General features: G+C 43.4%; 2 protein-coding genes and 1 non-coding gene across 8 annotated transcripts; 1 reads left to right on the forward strand and 2 right to left on the reverse strand.

The window, feature by feature from the left end:
• Positions 1–10,579: 10,579 nt before the first annotated feature.
• On the reverse strand, positions 10,580–12,585 carry pomp (proteasome maturation protein). Its single transcript, XM_060044712.1, has 6 exons — positions 12,428–12,585; positions 12,041–12,138; positions 11,672–11,732; positions 11,212–11,313; positions 11,012–11,105; positions 10,580–10,861 (listed from the first exon to the last, which is right to left on the reverse strand). The coding sequence occupies exons 1-6, from the start codon at positions 12,428–12,430 to the stop codon at positions 10,794–10,796; spliced, it is 426 nt and encodes a 141-aa protein (XP_059900695.1). The 5' UTR covers positions 12,431–12,585; the 3' UTR covers positions 10,580–10,793.
• Positions 12,586–12,701: 116 nt separating this feature from the next.
• trnac-gca (transfer RNA cysteine (anticodon GCA)) lies at positions 12,702–12,773 on the forward strand. The gene has a single exon. It is a non-coding gene; the product is annotated as a tRNA-Cys (tRNA).
• A 208-nt stretch (positions 12,774–12,981) lies between these two features.
• On the reverse strand, positions 12,982–17,555 carry LOC132452231 (protein MFI-like). 6 transcript variants are annotated; one of them, XM_060044708.1, is made up of 11 exons: positions 17,376–17,555; positions 17,104–17,159; positions 16,884–16,980; positions 16,484–16,646; positions 16,315–16,368; positions 15,873–16,077; positions 14,906–15,036; positions 14,593–14,769; positions 14,276–14,331; positions 13,856–13,897; positions 12,982–13,071 (listed from the first exon to the last, which is right to left on the reverse strand). In XM_060044708.1, exons 3-11 carry the CDS (start codon positions 16,897–16,899, stop codon positions 13,028–13,030), a joined length of 888 nt encoding a protein of 295 aa, XP_059900691.1. In that variant the 5' UTR covers positions 16,900–16,980; positions 17,104–17,159; positions 17,376–17,555; the 3' UTR covers positions 12,982–13,027. The 6 variants fall into 6 exon arrangements, with proteins under 6 accessions (XP_059900691.1, XP_059900689.1, XP_059900690.1 ...); XM_060044706.1 differs by having other exon boundaries at positions 15,873–16,082; positions 16,554–16,646; positions 17,376–17,550; XM_060044710.1 differs by lacking the exon at positions 12,982–13,071 and adding an exon at positions 13,098–13,283 and having other exon boundaries at positions 15,873–16,082; positions 16,554–16,646; positions 17,376–17,550.
• Between the last annotated feature and the right edge of the window lie 574 nt (positions 17,556–18,129).

Raw genomic sequence — 18,129 nt, forward strand, 5'->3', positions numbered from 1 at the left:
ACTTGGTTGGCTGGTAGACTGATCTATCCAGCACAGATCTAGGTGGACACGCCCACTAATGATGTCATATGGGGCAGATTTTCGAAACGGCTTGTAAGGACTAATCACACTCACACCTGGGGGTATAATATGTCCCCTTTAAGACCAATGTCCAGTGATGGGTTAGGGTTAGGTCTGGGTGGTCTGTACAGAGCCGCAATACTACTCTGTGTAAGACCACGGCAGCAGTTCGGAGGAAGTCTGATCAGGTAGGCAAAGCGGCGTTCATGTATCACTCTCGCAATAGACCAGTGGAAAGCCGCCTTCCCTACCAAACGAACGAGTTTGCATATGTAAACAAATCTCGGCTGCTGGATTTATCCGGAGCAAATAATTCTGTGGTTGCCAGGTTTCCGTGAGACATACATATTCCATTTATTGGAATGATAGTGAATGATGATTGGTATCAAAGTCTAAATTGTACAGGTAACAGGTAATTCAAATGAGGTCATATTTTTTTCTTTTTTCTTTTCATCAATAGGCTAACCAGAGACTTTACCCCTCCCAGCTCTTTGCCAAAAGAAGACACGTACAAACTATGGTTTAGCAACAGTGTTCGATATTATTATTACTTCAAATTCAAAAACCCACTGATGTGCAATATTGCAAGCTTTCAGAACGATTTGAACTAATATGATGTGATGGGGATATGGCTCAGCTGAGAGATAGAGCCCAGCAGCAGAATGTAACGGACTGATTTATTGGTATACTTGAGGCAATAAAATGGACAGGATGAAATACGAGTGCTTCGGCCATAATTGCAATTTTATGGTCTTCACTTTATTTGTCCAACGGCCACTGTGGCAAGTAGATAATCATTTTAATTGTGAAATCATGCAAGGAACAACTAATCGAAAACCAGAGAGAGGAAGACGAGAGCGAGAGAGAGAGAGGTACAGAGATGGGAGGCAGAGAGAGAGAGAGAGGGAAAGCAAGGTAGCGAGAGAGGGAGAAGAGAGAGAGTTTCGTCTTGAAACCTAGTTTGGAGTTAACTGCCCTTATATTTGGTACTTGTTGCTTTTGAACCTACTTTGGTATCAGATACTGCTTATTTAGGTGAAAGGCAAAAAAATATATTGCATCATTTGTGTGGCTCCACTTGGTGTGGAAATGGCAGATAAACACATATTAGTTTAGATTTCAATTATATATTTTTTGATTCCCAAACACCCGAACCAGATGACAGGCAGCTACAATGACTCAAAATATTGCCAATGACGTCTTGGACAAGTTATTTATCGTTTTGCTAGATATGAATCATTAACATGGGGATATCTAGGCATCCAAAACACCTTCTCCCTATTCTTGGTCTACCCCCCTCTGTGTATTCCTGGACAGGAAATAACTGGTCCTCAATGGAGGATTCAGATCGGACATCCATGGCAAAATAGTATAAATGAGTGAATGGAGTCAATGTGGAAAGACAAAAGGGAATACGATGTGGAGAAAAGACTCTCACTTTAGAAGTGCTTACAGTCAATTATTGTGGACCCTGTGAATGCGTATCGGAGACCTATCAATGCTGCCCGCTGACGGCAGCTTTTTATTTAAATCTACTGTTATAACAAACAATAGGAATTATCCATACATGTTGGAGTATAGTTTTTATAGTTTTCTGGGTTTTACTAGGTTAACGTGTGTGTGTGTGTGTGTGTGTGTGTGTGTGTGTGTGTGTGTGTGTGTGTGTGTGTGTGTGTGTGTGTGTGTGTGCGTGCGTGCGTGTGTCTAAACCAGTGTAAAAGCTTAAGAAAAAGCAGAGGAGCGGCACAAGGCCAACCAACAATAATTTGACAGGCCGCACTTCACCGCTCCCAGGTAGCTGGCAGTGTCGGAAGGAACAGCTGGACATGAAACATCCACCATTTCAGCGATAAGAGAGGAATAAGTGCTTGAATGACAGTAGCGAAGAGACAGACGGAAAGTTCATCGCATCGTATTGGAGATGCCAGAAGGAGGCAGGAAAGTCAACAACACAAGTCAGACCGAGAGAAGTCATGGAAAGATTCTTTTAAAACACACCCTGGAAGTCTATTGCGAGAACAGCAAAAGAGAAAATAACAGAGGTTAAATTTGCATGAAGGCAAAGCAGTGTATGATTCTTTTTTCCTACCTGGGCCCCGTTTCCCGAAAGCGTCGTTAGCCTAAGTGGATCGTGAAGTGCGTCGAAAGGGCATCGTAGAGTTTTCACCGCGTTTCCCGAAAGCATCGTTGGGAACGAATGTCTTGAAAACGCTCGTAGCTAACGAGTAGCCTACTCCAGGGGTGCTCGTAGGTAGCCTACTCGTAGGACGCTAAGAGCATCGTCAGCTATAGCCTCAGTGGCGTCACCATCGGACATTCCGTGTATTGGATCCGTTTTATTAAAACGCATTGCGCCTTTATGTTCTTAGTTTGGTAATTAATAAAGATTATTAATTAATTTATTAATAAAGATGTTAAAATGGCCAAAATAAAACGGGACAGTCCAGAAAATGTTTGCGCAGGCAGGGCACTCAAAATGTGTGAGAGAAAGTGGGGGGATTTGTGCAGACTGACATAGGCTACTCATAAAACGTAGCATAAAATAATGTAATTTTTTTTTTTAAATTAAAACAATTTAAAAAAATAAATAAATAAAATAAAAAAAAATAAAAAAAAAATAGAGAATTTTTTTTTTTATAAAAAAACAAGCAAAGGAGCCGGCAAAAGGCTGGGATATGGTGGGGATTGGTCACGTTGACGGGAATGTTTAGTGACATGAGGGAGGGTGGAGCCTGGAGGGGGTTAAAAAAAAGTCTCAATCACTCTTCGACGCGCATGAAAACCAGCCGCGTAGTTATGAGGGAGGCCGTCCTCACACCGATCTTCCTCGTCGTCATCGTCCTCAACGTCCTCCGGTTCAAGCAAAGCCACCCCAGCCTTAGCTGCAATGTTGTGCAACATAGCCGTCACACATATCACGGCGCATGACTTGGCCGGCGAAAACTGGAGCCCTCCGCTGGACTTGTGAAGGCATCTAAAGCGCAACTTCCGCCTCCCGATCGTGCGCTCAGGATTAGGACTGATATATGTCGGTTTAAGCCTAATCAATTGTGTTTTAATGTCTTTAGCATTCATATAATTGCAGTCTATTTTTTTCGTAGGCTACTCTGCTGTTGACCTTGATGGGGATATATTTTAACCCTTTTTAACACAATTTTCCTGCGACATTCCTGCGTCTCCCCCTCCTACGGAGCCCATTTCAGCACCGTGTCAGTAGACAGTTACAATCCTACGACGTCGTGAGTGCAGCGAATGCGCGTTCACGTTAAGAGGAGTTTCGGGAAACGCGACAAAGAAATTATCGATGGATCGCAAGATCCATCGGGAGAATGATCGTACGAGCGAAGATCCATCGTTATCGGGAAACGGGGCCCTGAAGAGATAGAAAGATAGTGTGAGGGATTAAAATCAAAAACAAAAAAAGAGCAAACTGTTTAATTCCTGCAGCCATGGTGGACAATGGCGTTTTCTATGCACAAAAGCAGATGCCAAAAGTATGAATTTTCACACACGCAAGCATGCACAAGCATACACACAAACCTACACGTACACACATATACACACAGACACACAGACAAATACACACACACAGAGACACACACAAACACAGTGGAGGCTTTCATGGTCCTTTTGCATCAGTCAGACAGACTCCCTCAGGTGTTTGTCATCACATAGTGACTTTATTTTGGCCCGTTTTATTCTTTTTGACCCTGGAGGCCAAAGAAATGAGTTATACTTCTATGTTTTACTTTGACATTTGCCATGAATCAATGAGGAATTGTTGCGGATGAACGTATCTTTACTGAAACAGAGCAATATTTAAGTCCGGTGAGTTGACCATGAATTGCGATTCTGCATCTATGGCTCACATTTTCACAACCCCCCCCCCCCCCCAAACAAACACACACACACACACACACACACACACACACACACACACACACACACACACACACACACAAACACACACATAATATTAGACCAAGGCATCCTAACACGCATTCACACACACTCCTGTTGATAAACAATGCACATTAACGTAATACAAAGGCAATCAAAGCAATGCATGGCTTTTTGAGTGCAGAGTCTGACTTTGTCTCTCAGCTGAACACACACATACACACACACACACACACACACACACACACACACACACACACACACACACACACACACACACACACACACACACACACACACACACGCACACACACACACACAGACACACAAGCAAACACACCACACTCACTCACTTTGATGTCTCTAATTAGACTTCCAGGCAAACGAGAAAGTGGTCAGATGAATAAAAATAATTGCAAAAATGCATTTTAGTTTTCAATATTCCACTCAGAATACAGAACAATTCCTTAATTTCTCTCTCCCTCCCATCCCTGTTCCATTGCAGTCGGTCTCTCAATCTCACTCGTTCTTGTTATTCTCTCTTCATCCTCTTGTTTTCTCTCCCTCCCTCTCATAATCTCTCACAGTCAGTCCCCTTATCCCCCCTGGTTCTCCTCCTCTTCCTCCTTCTTTCCTCTCTCTTTTTTCTGTCATCCTCTCACCTCATGCTTCTGGGTTTGGCGCGTGATTTGTGCGTGTGTGCGTTTGTGTGTGTCCAGGAGGGTCTATGTTTCTTTTTTCTCCATGCTCTGATAGTTTCTCTGCTATAGTTGGCATGGAGGTTGTGGAGGTGAAGTGTGCTGTGGATGAAGACAGATCGCCACACTGGGGCCAAGGCAGTAGGCTTTTCCCATCTCATTAAGAAAGACACAAACATTCGATGAACGCCGGTCACATCTCCACCCTGGAGAGATTCATGTCACTTTACTTTGTCTGCTCATTGTGTCTAAGAAGAAGTGGTTTTGCACTGCGGAAGATTCAGTTAAAATGCAACCAGTCAGTCACCCTGTCAGAATCGTATAGTAAAAGTGTCTGCCGCTCAACTTTGCGTATGCCACCCGGTGACAACCGAAGGAGCCATTGCAGTCCTACAATTTGGAATGACAAGCAACATAAAAAATCACTTGATTAGCTGCCATTGGCAAGCCAGACTTTCTTTTATTCAGTGACATGATATTCCTTCGACGGCTGGTGACACCCCTACAACCATATTATACAAACTGTGAAATCGAGGAAGAAACCCAGACAGACAAACAAAAACAAAAAAATAAATAAAGAAATAAAGAAAGGGTGAGGGGAATCTTGGGGATATTGGAAAGACAGAAGAGTCTTTGCAACAGCAAGGCTGTGATTGGCTGCTTGGTATCTGGGGATACAGTGGGAGGAGGAGCCTGTCCTTTTGCTTAGGGTGGGATGCCGCGTCCTATTGTGCTGCTGCTCAGCAATTGATGTGCTCTCTCTCGTGCTCTCTCTCTCTCTCTCTCTCCAAGAGAGAGAGAGAGAGAGAGAGAGAGAGAGAGAGAGAGAGAGAGAGAGAGAGAGAGAGAGAGAAATAAATAGAGCTTTCTACCGACAGATGTATATACAACTTCACACTAACCCTAAAAAATGCATGGTAAGAAAACAGGGAAATCTGATATTGCCATTTGGGGACGTCTACCCCAAAGTGAGCCAACACATCCTCTGATCATAGAGGTCATGATCAGACATCCACACTAAAGGCTATTTTCTTTAAGGGCCGATTGATAAACCAAGGAATCACTACAGGTTTGGTTGTAAATGAGGGGCTAGGTCCCAGTCCCAGCGTCTCACCGACAGACGCCAGATCGGCAATGCACCGCCTGAAGTGCCCACTCTCGCTGGTTAACAGAGAATAGCCTCGACCACCCACTGGGAGCCCACAGGGGACCAGCTATTTGAGTCCAGTTACGCCAATCACCAGCCACTTGTTAGACTGCGCTGAAACAAGCTACTGTGATAGAATTGGCTGTGTTATGTATACCATATGTTCCGATGGGTATTCCTGTAAAACATACCAAATGCTATTGGATATACATGTTTAACATGCATGCTATGTTAAGCTATAGGCCTTATCTGATTATTCTGTTGTCTTTTTCCTGACTTGTCATACAATGGTCTAAAATAGTTAAAATAGTCAAACTTTTAGGCCTGGGCTATTGACTCGTGGGATTCATCAGTTTTGTCCACCCCAAGATTACAATTGTAAGGTTCCTTTTGTTGCACCTGTCCTAATTTGTCTTTAAAGTAGATTAATGTTAATGTGAGGCTGTCGTTCTCCGTGCCTTCTAAATATTGAGTTTGGTTGTCTTTTAAGTAGGGATTCTGTTTTACATTCTTCTACTGAAATCGCCATTATGACTGTGGAGACTTTGGGTTGCTCGTGAAACATTGCTTTTAATGGATGAAGTCAGGGCGGTTTGCATATTGAGCCCAAAATACAGAATGGTATACAAACCATTTAAGGATCATAGCTGTGGATTAAAGCCGGAGAACCTACCAAGCCCTGAAAGCATGCTTATATATTATGTGTGGTTCCAAAAATAGTATATCTCTCTTTTGTTCAAATACACTTTACTTTGTGTCATCTGACATGTGACAAAGTCCTAATTTAAGGACAACCTTTATAGTTCCAGGCTAATGAGGAAAGCAGTATATTGACCTTGTCGGGATGGGTTTGGCTAAGAGGTAGATGCATGAAGTCATTCAGCAGATGAATCCAAAGTGCCTTGTGAGGACAGCATTCACAGCATAGGCTAAAAGAGTCTTTATGAAGGTTTGGTTGACAACTTAATGGTAAACTCAAAAGTTAGCCTTTTCACGTTGATAAATTAAACACGGATAGCTTTGTCGTATCAAATATGACTTTTTAAACATTCAACTTTATGTTTTAAAAAATAAACATTGCGAACATCACAGAAGCTTGTTGAATTCACTCTTCCTTGCACAACCTTAATTTTCCGTCAAGTTTCTTATAATAGAATCATCAATGATATGCATCATTGGACACAAAAAAAACGATTGGTCTTTGAAATGCAATATTAGGCATGTTCATCTTGTTTAAACCGAGCAGTGTTATCGGAGACTTATAAATAGACCACGATTAAAAATGGGTTAACCTTTATAGTCTTATATGCAGTGTTTTATGGCAATCAGTAGCCCTGGGGCAATTCAGAAGGGTTTATGTTTTCAAAGACTGCATCCTTGAGCTTTTAATGGTCACATTAAGCAGCTTTTCTCTCTTATACGAAAATCTGTGCTAGCGGCTTAACACAAAGTTCCCTCTGGGACAGTACACTTGGTTTTAGTGTTTTAGCCTTTATCAACACGGGACGTGTTTTAAGTGCTTTTATCAAAGTCTTTAATAACCATGTAATTGTACATTAGCTTTGTCATAGAGGAGTCAAGTTGTGACCCATAAGGAACATGAAGCAGCACTGCCATCTAGAGGTTTATCAAAAAATGTGAAAGATAACGATTTATGTGTCGACATTTACGCGAGAGGTGCATTTAGTCCCTTTTTCTTATTTAAAAGACAGTTCTGCAATTTCTACTTAATTATAACACTAATAATAATTGATCCGTTTTTTATAGCTTTTCTAAGTACTCAAAGACGCTTTACAAATAAGAAAGGAATACATACAGACAGTACAGACAATCAAACAAAAGGGACAAAAAAACAACAAAAAAAACAAACACCACAACAGGCAACACATTAAGAGAGCAGGAGAGAGTGGAAGATGGCGGAGGATGATTTGTCAAATGTTGTAGGTGGTCCTGTAGAGATAGGTTTTAAGTTTACTTTTGAATGAACAGACTGTATCAGAGTTTCGGATGGCCAGAGGGAGGGAGTTCCAGAGGGTAGGGGCGGCGATGGCGAAGGCTCTGTCCCCCAGGGTGCGATACTCGGTCTTGGTGATGGAGGTGAGGAGGTTGGCATCAGCGGAGCGTAAGCGGCGAGTGGGGGAGTGGCGATGGAGGAGATCTGTTATGTACGAGGGTGCAAAGTTGTTAAGCCCTTGTAGACGGTGAGGAGAATCTTGAAATTGATGCGTTGTTTGATTGGAAGCCAATGAAGTCGACGGAGGATGGGAGTCATGTGTTCTCTGGAGGGGGATTTAGTAAGCAGTCGGGCAGGAGATTTTTGAACATATTGCAATTTTTGAAGAATAGTTGAGGGGAGGCCATACAGAATGCTATTGCAATAGTCGAGTCTGCAAGTGATGAGGGCTTGGATTAGTGTTTCGGCAGCTGAGGATGAAAGGGCGGGTCGAAGGCATGCAATGTTGCAGAGGTGGAAGAAGGATGTTTTCCGGACACTATTTATGTGTGACTTGAAGGAGAGCGTGGGGTTCATGATGATGCCGAGGTTTCTGACCAGGGGGGAGGGAGTGACAGAGTGACCATCGATGCAAAGTGAGAAGTTCTGGGAGGTGGGGATGATGGTTTTTGGGCCGAAGATGATCATTTCAGTTTTATTGCCGTTGAGTATGAAGAAGTTGGGGTCCATCCAGATTTTGATGTCCGTGAGACAGTTGGTGAGAGTGGATAGGATGGCAGGAGTAATGGCTTTGGTGGTGATGTATAGTTGGGTATCGTCGGCATAACAGTGAAATTGAAGACCATGGCGGCGGATGATGTGACCTAGTGGGAGTATGTAGAGGATGAAGAGGATGGGGCCAAGCACTGAGCCTTGGGGGACTCTGCGTGAGATAGGGAAGGAGTGGGATTTGTGGTTGTTGATGGAGATGCATTGGAATCTTTCAGACAGGTAGGAGGTGGACCAGGAGAGGGCGGAGTCAGTTATGCCAATGGATTGCAGACGGCTGAGGAGGATGGAGTGATTGACGGTGTCAAAGGCAGCACTGAGGTCGAGGAGGAGGAGAATGGTGAGGGAGCTGGAGTCAGAGGAGAGTATGTTGTTGTTGACTTTAAGTAGGGCTGTTTCAGTACTGTGGAGGATTCGGAAGCCGGATTGGAATGTTTCGTATACGTTATTGGAAAGGAGAGATCGCTTGAGTTGTGTTGCGACGGCTCATACCAGTAGTTTTGAGAGGAATGTGAGGTTGGAGATGGGTCTGAAGTTGTTGGGGTCATCGGAGTCAAGGCCAGGTTTTTTAAGGAGGGGGGTGACGGCAGCAAACTTAAGAGGTGGGGGAACGGTGCTAGAGTTTAGGGAGGAGTTTATGGTGTCTGTGATGAGTGGGGCGAGAGAGGTGAAACAGGCTTTGACGAGTTCAGAAGGCATGGGGGTCCGGGGGGGGGGGGGGGGTGGAAGATCTCATGGTGGAGAGTATTTTTGAGAGGTCTGCTGTGGTTATGGGTGAGAAGATGGAAAGCCGGTGGTCAGGGGTTGAAGGAAGTGGAGGTTCTAAGTCAAGGCTTGTGGCAGAGGAGGTGGCAAGCTGGTTGTGGATGATTTCTATCTTGGAGTGGAAAAATTATAGGAAGTTATTGCATTTCTCCGGGGTGAATGAGGATGAGATGTCATCCTTGGGTTTGAGGAGTTTATTTATGGTGGCAAAAATGTTGTAGATGTTGACGAGGTCCATGGGGGCTGGATTTACAGGAAAGGTGAGGCCGGAGAGAGTGTTTGATATGTAGGTGGAGAGAGAAACTGGACAGATGGAATTAACAAAGTGATTTTGCGGTTCTGTTTGGGTTCGGGGCGGGAATGTCAATAACAACTGAGATGGCCAAGTGGTCAGAGATGGAGAGGTCATTGCTGGAAACATTGTGGATGTGGCGGCCAGTGGAGCAAACCAGGTCTAGGATGTGCCCACGGTTGTGGGTGGGAGAGTTGATGTGTTGGGTGAAGCTAAAGCAGTTGAGTAGGTCCAGGAAGTCCATAGCGTTTTAACATTCCGGGGAGTCAATGCAGAGGTTGAAATCACTGAGGAGTAAAATAGATGGCGAGATTGAAGATAGTGCAGTGATGAATTCAGAGAGATCTGGTAGGAATGATGGGTTGGGTTTGGGGGGGCGGTAAATGATTGAAATGATGAGGTTTGGGGCTGGGTAGTTTGAAAGCCAGGTGTTCAAATGATGGGGCAGCATGGATGGAGAGTGTGGTGGGTTGGAGGTCTTGATAGTAAACATCAGCAATACCCCCTCCTCTGCCCTCAGAGCGTGGGTTGTCCAGGTAAGAATATTCAACAGGGGTATTTTGGTTGGGTTCAAAGTAATCCAGGGTTTTTTGCCAAGTTTCATTTAGACAGGAGGTCAAGTCGCTTGTCGGTGATAAATTTGTTGAGAATGAGGCTTTTATTGTTGAGGGATCTTGTGTTGAAGAGGGCGAGTTTTAGGTACTTTTGTTTTGAAATTGACTGAGCGGAAGTAGGGATTGGGCGGAGGTACTCAAGTATCGAATCAGTCAACTATTGTAAATTATGAATCGAAAACTTGGAATTTACATGAATCGAGTTTGCACAATTGCTTTAAATGATAAAAAAAATGTATGCCTCGACAACTCAGTCCTTTGTACTTCCAAATATACTCTGTCTGAAACATAGTTTGAAAGCGACTCTTTTTTCCTCCTTCACGTAATATACATTTCCTATTGGATGATTGTTCGATAACCTATGAAAAAGTAAATGGTACGTTTATTTTTGTGTTAACGGTTTATTAGAAACACAGGAGGATGAGGGTACAGCAACCATACAAAAAAGGTACATCAACCAAATCGGTCCAACCAGTACTGTTGAGGTTCAGATGACAGGAAACAAATGGGAAAAAACAAGCTACCAGCAGAGACAATAACACAATGGAATTTATATCTGGAGGCGAGTATATGATTTGTATCCTGGTTTCATTTCTTATAAAAGTCCAAGTTGGTACTCCGTCATCATGTGAGGCTCGCCCATCAGTTCGCTCTGATATGGATCTGAAATAGAGCAACAAAGAACAGCACAGGGGGGGTCACAGTTAGCGTCGCTCAAATATATTTTAAAGTGTTATTGGACGTTTGCGTCATAATGGTCTCGCAGAAGAGGATGCAAGTAGTAGGGAGTGCCATATTGCAGCGGGTTCTTACCGTTGAGGATGTCCTCAAAGCCGATGCTCTCGTCACTGTTTCGGAGCGTGTCCAAGGCCAGATTGGAACTCGGCAAAAACGGCAGCCGCTGAATCTACCGGGAAAAAAGATTACAGGGATGGTTAATGGCCAAACAAACCAAGATGTGATACACCTTTAGAACACCAAGAGCCAAAGCGACGTGTAGGTTTAAAGTCTACCTGTCTGGCCGCCCTGTACTCCATCTGCAGTTTGAGTGGCGCGTGGAGACCCTGGATGTTTCTGACTGTGGCGAAATTCATCTTCTCCTGGTTCACCTGGAACTGCACACAGAGAAAAACAAACAATCACATATGAACATATTCAAAGATCGTTCGGATGCATTTGTTGGCTGTCCTTTCACTCACGTGAAACTCGTATGCACGTTTACATTTAATGTGACATTTAACAGATACAGCCATGTATTTTGAAATTAGAAAATCTATATTGTATGGAATTACGATTTGAATTACGATACTGTGATTACGATCACAGTATTAAAGCCATATCTACTACTTTAAATACTGAATATAAAGATAACTTAAAATTGTTTACTGAACACAATTCCGTTGTTCAATTGAATAGGACGTCTCTCGGACTCGTGGTGAATGTGTTCAGTCTACTGCTGCGTAATCCTCTTACATTCATTTCAGACAGCTCCAGTGGGTGGCTGGGGAGGATCTCATTTTTTACACTGCTAAACCTGCAACACAAATGCACACATTTAAAGAGGAGACGGGACACATTTGATCACGTTCAAATGTGTATTTTTACACAGAGAAAAGGCTATTAAATATAGGGTTACCCATTCAAATATTTGTTATGATCATTTAAGACTTTCACATGGCTGTATTTCCTGTATAGTCTGTTCTGGGGCAGTTTCAGCATTCTGGTAAAACCCCATATTTCAACAAATATAAAACAATAACAAAAAAACGATTCCCACACGATAGACGTCATTCAAAGGGCAAATAAAACCACGGCTCGACTATCATCTCGTGGCGGCTTTACCCGCTGCGGAGGGTGTCCTGGACCCCATAGGACCCGTGGGGGCAGAAGCCGGTCACCGGCACGCTGTCTTTCAGCTGGGAGCGGAGTCCTCGAGTATTCTAGTACAGAAAAGAATACCCCACATGTTGATGTTTCAAGTCCTACCGGATAATTCGAGAAATAAGTACATACGACATGTTATAAGAGACTGGATCTTGATGCTAACGCTTGCTAGCCTGACGCAAGTGACTAATCAGATTCACAACAAGCAGGGCTACACATCCAACTCTATTGGACTAAGGATGAGGACGCCTTCGTAGCGACATTTTCGATAATAGTAGATGACACAATACACAATTTGGTTGCAGAAATACAGACGAGTTATAAATAGATAAAACAATATTATACCATAGTCAGTCCTTTGCTCTCTTTCGCTTTTGCTGGAGAAATTAGAAACTTCCGCTAACGTCGCACATTTGTGACGAAACGTCCGGTTTCGGCGGGGTAAATATTATACGGTAGTAACATCGATCGATATGGTAAAGAAGCAGGGATACGCTAATCAGTTTTGGAAGCACTATATAGAGTGAATCAATATATATGTTTAAAATGCAAATTAGAGTGTATTTTCCTATCTAAGAATATTTTTGATTACTGATATTGCGTCGATAGGAGCATGGTAGGGGGTATAGCTCAGTGGTAGAGCATTTGACTGCAGATCAAGAGGTCCCCGGTTCAAATCCGGGTGCCCCCTCACTTTTCTTTTCAGACAGCTAGAGCATAGCACATTCGCAGATGTTCCATCTATTCAAAGAACTGAATTCATTAAAATTGGGACGGTATTTAATGTAGGAAAATAAATATCCAGTATTATCCTAAATTTAGCTATGGATTATAACACCATATAATGATGTATGTCTTACAAATTCATATAAACAACAAATAACTGAAACTGAAGACAGTTAGTTGACCGTTCTGCTTTATTGGTTTCGGCCACACATACATGGTTTAGTCTCCATCTTCGAAACTAGATCCAGCTTGACTATTTACACCTGAAAGTGAGATAAAATTATAGATTACAAAAAGATTGCGAGATATAATGCAAGATTGGTATGACAGTGAACTGTTTTATTATTTTCAATTTGGGCAATATTCCATTACAATCGGTTTCACACACCAACTTATCTTGTGTGGTCTAATGGACAAAGAAGCAGTTACCCCTGTAGCCTGGGTTCGAGTTATGATTCCATCTTTGTGGGGGTCTCTTGAAGTTGTTGAGGGGGGGGGGTAAATATAGGAAGTAAATATAGTAAATATATAATGTGACACGACTCTTCTCAATGCCATGGAACGCTCCGTTCACTTGCATGGGCCCTTCACAACGGCGTCGTCGGTTGCTAAGCAACGTCTTTGGCTGACTATTCCTCTGTTGATCGACACTACGAATGGTAACAAATAAACTGTAAAAAGACACTTTGTGAAGTTATTTTTTCGTTTGGCAATTAGCCGCTCATTATCGAAATTACCCCCTTCAGGTCGAAGCAAGACACCTCCGTTTCGCGTCGGAGTCCGGTTCGCCCTGTGTGGGGTTATTTTCCCGATAATGACCGGCGTTCTATTATCCCTTACTTTAACGTCAATATTACTCTGTATGTGGAAGGGAAAATAGCTTTATTTGTAATCAAATGTTTATGCTACAGTATTTTCAGAGACCCCCACAGATATACGAGTTTGCTGCTTTCATGGGAGCCAGACCTCTCTCTATTGGAGCTCAGCTCCCACTGGCTCACACCTAACTCGAACCCTGCCTGTAGCTGTCCTCGTCATCCGACTCACATATATTTCTTCGATGGAGATGAGGGAAACGCTGCTGTGGTGCTGATAGAAGGCAAGATGTGAAACCAGTACGTTTTTGCACAGGCTTAAAATGAAACGATTGGATATAACACAAGATGTTTTCATGGTCAGGGACTATGAGCTGCTACATAATTGTAATCATTATTTACAATTATTTGATACACTATTTAGTACGCAAATAAGTTAAGAAAGTGAATAGAAAGATCCCTCTACTATTACTACTACTACTACTACCTGGTATTCCCCCCATAGGTCAGTAGATGGCAGTATTTCCATATGTAACAATACTGAACCGATAACTGCACTATTGCTCACCATTGGATCCCTACAGACCACAGGTAAACACTGAATGTTTTTGTGTCCCTTCAAAGGAAAGGGAGAACAATAGAAAGGATTTACCTATGAAGTGTTCCGAAGAATGACTGAGCGCCAAGCTTGTCCACTCAGTCATGTAACTGTAAAGCAAAAAAAAAAACACATACCTATGAAACACAGCCGACCTGTCAGCCCAATAGAAGATGCATGTAGGCCAGTAGACACTGTGTGTCTAGACACAATGTGGATAATGTTTACAGACAGCTGCTAGCATTTCTGAAATACCTTCACTTCACTTTAGAATCCCCAAACCTTCAACTTCCACTTAAAAAACCCAGAAGTCCCTTTCCCCCAGATATGAAATATTTATATTAAGCCGAGGTCAATCGTTTTTTCTTTACTCTTCAAAGTTGAGCACGGTGGTCCACTCCTGGAGCTCGTCCACCTCCCAGTCTGAGCTGTGATTGGCTGTTCCGCATCGCTCCACGTCCTGGATCATTCCCTGCAAAGACCTCTCCACCAAGACAGCCTCTTCTGGATCCACTGCAGGTGCCTGCAGGTGCCTACCGTGGTTGTACCTGTGTGTGAAGGAGCGGAGCAGGGGGATTGGCGAGAGGTAGAAAGTAAACTGAGAGAAAGGCAGTGGGCAAGAGACATATAGGAGCAGGGAGAGAGAGAGGGAAGAAGGGAGTTGTATCGTGCTCCACCGCTCACATCTGCCTCATCCATTCTATCTTCCTCTTTCTTCTCCTCTGCTCTAAATCCCGCCGCCGTTGCAGCTTGCAATGGTGGAACTCCATCTTTTTATCAGCGTCGAGCTCCACGGGGTTACACAGGGGTCCCAGCTGTTCAATGGGATAATAATAAACGATAACAATTTAAAAACACAAATTGTACCAGTCATTTTCTTACTATGATAACCAGCCTGTAGGTGAAACCAGAACTAGGGAAAAGGTTTAACCTGTGGCAGAGGGCCAAGCTTGGTAGAAGCTGTGTCTCGACTTGAAGATTGTTTTAAAGTCTATGTCATGTTCTGCCTACAGCTTTTGTCAACAACAAGAGTACACTGATTTTTGATGATTTTGATGGCACAGGGGTAGCCAGAGGCACATTCAGTGCCTGCCACATTCCAACCCAATGCCAGTTGAGGATACATTTGGAAAGGATGTTTGCTTCTGCTGGATCTGTTTACCCTAACCTATAATCATGCAGGAGATAAAAAAAGGAAATTAAGTAAATGCTTAATTCAGTTGAGACTTGTTACTTTGTGTCTTCCGTGTGTGTAATCTGTTGGTGTGTGCACGAGCCGAGCCAACCCCCCGCACGCTCAACAAAACCACCTAACCCCATCCCGGACCTCACTATTATTCAAATCCTGGCTACGGCCCAGATTATACTACCTTACAGAGCTCTTTACTAGGTGCATTAAAGGCTTTAACTCTTCTTAATCTGATTTACAGGTTATCATAATTAAATATGGGGTCCGAGACACTGGTTTTACAATGCATTCATTTGTATGACAATGTATGACCATTAAGTAATTTCTCAAAACACTTTTTACCCAGTGACTTGTGATGGTGAATCCAGACACAGATCATTCAAGAGAAGGCAGGTAGGGCTGGAGGAAGCTTACAAATCGGCTGCCTGCGGACATTGGGAATCTAACCCGGAACTGTCTCACCTTACCGGAGAGCAGCCGCCAGCCATTGTTCTCCACCCTGCGGTACCATGTGGACCGGTTCTCCGGGATCAGGGGCAGGCCATTGTGTGTCTGCCTGGGCACGGGACACTTATGGCCTGGGAGGGTGTAGTCCTTGGGGCTGTTGGCGCACATGTCCACAATGGGTCGGTGGGTGAAGATTTTATAGTAGATGCTAGGAGGGAACCTGACCTGAAGGAGAAACACGGCGTTTAGGGGGACTTGGACCCAAAACAGAGGCGTATACCTGTAGGCATCTTTCAGTTAGATGATGCTAAATGATGTCAGCTAAATGATGACTGCTAAATAGAAAACAGTGTGATTAAAGGAAGATATAAAAACATTGTTGGCTTTGATGGTTCTGTGGAGTTTTTGCTGCCTGGGGATTTTTGCACGAGGTACCGAAACGAGAGGTTGATCCTACCCCACCGAGACGGAATCGGATGTACACCCCCGCAGCAGCATCCAGCAGAGCAGCCTGGAAAACACGGATGTCCATCTGGTGGTTAGTGTCGAATCAGAACAAGCACTCACTATTTCACGACACCTGAGGACTACCTGGGAGTTTTTAAGTAAGGTTTTACACTTCTTACCGTGAATATTTGATGAGTTGATTCAACTTCCTGACAGATTTTTCATTGATTTGATTGGCTCCTATCTTACCTCCCGGGGATTGACGGATTTGAGCAGCCCGCGTGGATCTCCATGGTAACGGAAGTTTATCGTCCCTTTCAAGTAGGCGTAGACCCGTGTGTCCTAAATTTGAAATAAAGCGGTGATGGTATTTCCATCACATTAACATTCAAATGTTTGTTAATGTCTATGTGCGTTTTTTTGTTGGATCCTATACAGATCTGTGTAACATGGGTGCCACCGTACGCCATAATATAACCACTGTTCATTGCAGTGTATCTGTATGAACATGTGCTTTTTTATATTTATTATTATTATTATTATCATTATTATCCACTAGCACCCCACCCACACACCCACCACATGTCTCCTCCATGCTCTCTGGATGGCCAGGGCTGCTCTCTGGTGGGGCTCGGCTTCCCCTAGGACACCCTCTGCCTCCAAACTACAGCTGGTGCTGCTTAGCCATGGAGCAGAGGAGAAGAAGGAAAATTAGACAAGTAGACTACATCAAATGGCCGGTTGACACAGCCACGGTGCATATCTTGAAACTAGTTCAGTCTCGGGCCAAAGCTCTTACCTACACATGCTTTTGGGGTTTGCCAGAGAAATGTCAAGTCAGCTATTCAGGTGAAACTTATGTTCAAAGCAAGAGAGGTAGAGAGAGGAATTAAAAAAGGAAGACAGAATCAAAGTTTTGCAATTATTTTTCAATCATCTCTCTGGCGTTGCTCCATTGACTTATTTGCGTCACGAATCGGCGTTTAAAAAAAACAAAACAACGAAAGAATTAATTAACTAAACAATATGCACGCCTCATGCCGTGAATGTAGGCAACGCTTAACTTCTTACCTCCTTCGACGTAAAATAAATATTTTCCCTTAACCATATTTGGAACCCATTGGCCCAATGGATTACGGCTGGCGAAGCGTTTGTTACCTGGCAACGTTATGCAGGTCAACGTAGCGTTACGCACGTAAACACAGCGAGCACGCAGTCACCAGGTGGGGACAGCCCGGCGGCCACTCCCTCCATACAGGCTTTATTTCAGTCCTGTGTGGCCTGCTGTATTTGCTATAGCAGCAGTTCACGTGACCCTTGGCCCTTTTCTATGGACATAACTTTAGATAACGACATGAAGACGGATAAACCGGTGTAGATTAAGAGCAAACGTTTAAAATGTTCTTTTACTATTAATTTAAATGTTAAGATTATGTATAGTTTCAGGCCTCTTAATTAATGATTACATTCTGTTAGCCTACTCTCAAAAACGTCCTGCACCACCTCCGCTTTTAGTGGCTATATATGGGCCAACCTATTTCTGTCAATGCAGATCAACCGATGTGGCGGTGTCATTTGAAGACTCAATCTTTGTTCCATAACAGAGTTGGCATGCAAGCATATTGACCTATAGTCTGCAAGTGGTTCCCAACCGTTGACTATAGGTGTACTGTAGGCTATAATTAAAGTGTCATCAAGACCTTTTGCAGGCGACCTCGTAAGCAAACCGTAAAAATTAAAAGAATAAACATGCAGTTGCTGTGCAGAGTGCCAGCACTCCCTTTATACACACACAACTGTACTGGTAGGCCATGGTCACGTGGGA

Source organism: Gadus macrocephalus, chromosome 23 (assembly GCF_031168955.1).
Source record: "Gadus macrocephalus chromosome 23, ASM3116895v1".
Lineage (NCBI taxonomy): Eukaryota > Metazoa > Chordata > Actinopteri > Gadiformes > Gadidae > Gadus > Gadus macrocephalus.

Bases quoted from the DNA above. Each gene is read 5' to 3' on its own strand.
- LOC132452231 (XM_060044706.1), bottom strand. The intron at 16,647-16,883 runs GTGGGTGTGTGG...TTTCAAATTTAG, and splicing joins GAGCATGGAGGAGACATGTG to GACACACGGGTCTACGCCTA. The intron at 14,770-14,905 runs GTGAGCGGTGGA...CTTCACACACAG, and splicing joins ATAGAATGGATGAGGCAGAT to GTACAACCACGGTAGGCACC.
- pomp (XM_060044712.1), bottom strand. The intron at 11,733-12,040 runs GTAAAGCCGCCA...TTTGTGTTGCAG, and splicing joins CAGGACACCCTCCGCAGCGG to GTTTAGCAGTGTAAAAAATG. The intron at 11,314-11,671 runs GTAAGAGGATTA...CTCTGTGTGCAG, and splicing joins TGGAGCTGTCTGAAATGAAT to TTCCAGGTGAACCAGGAGAA.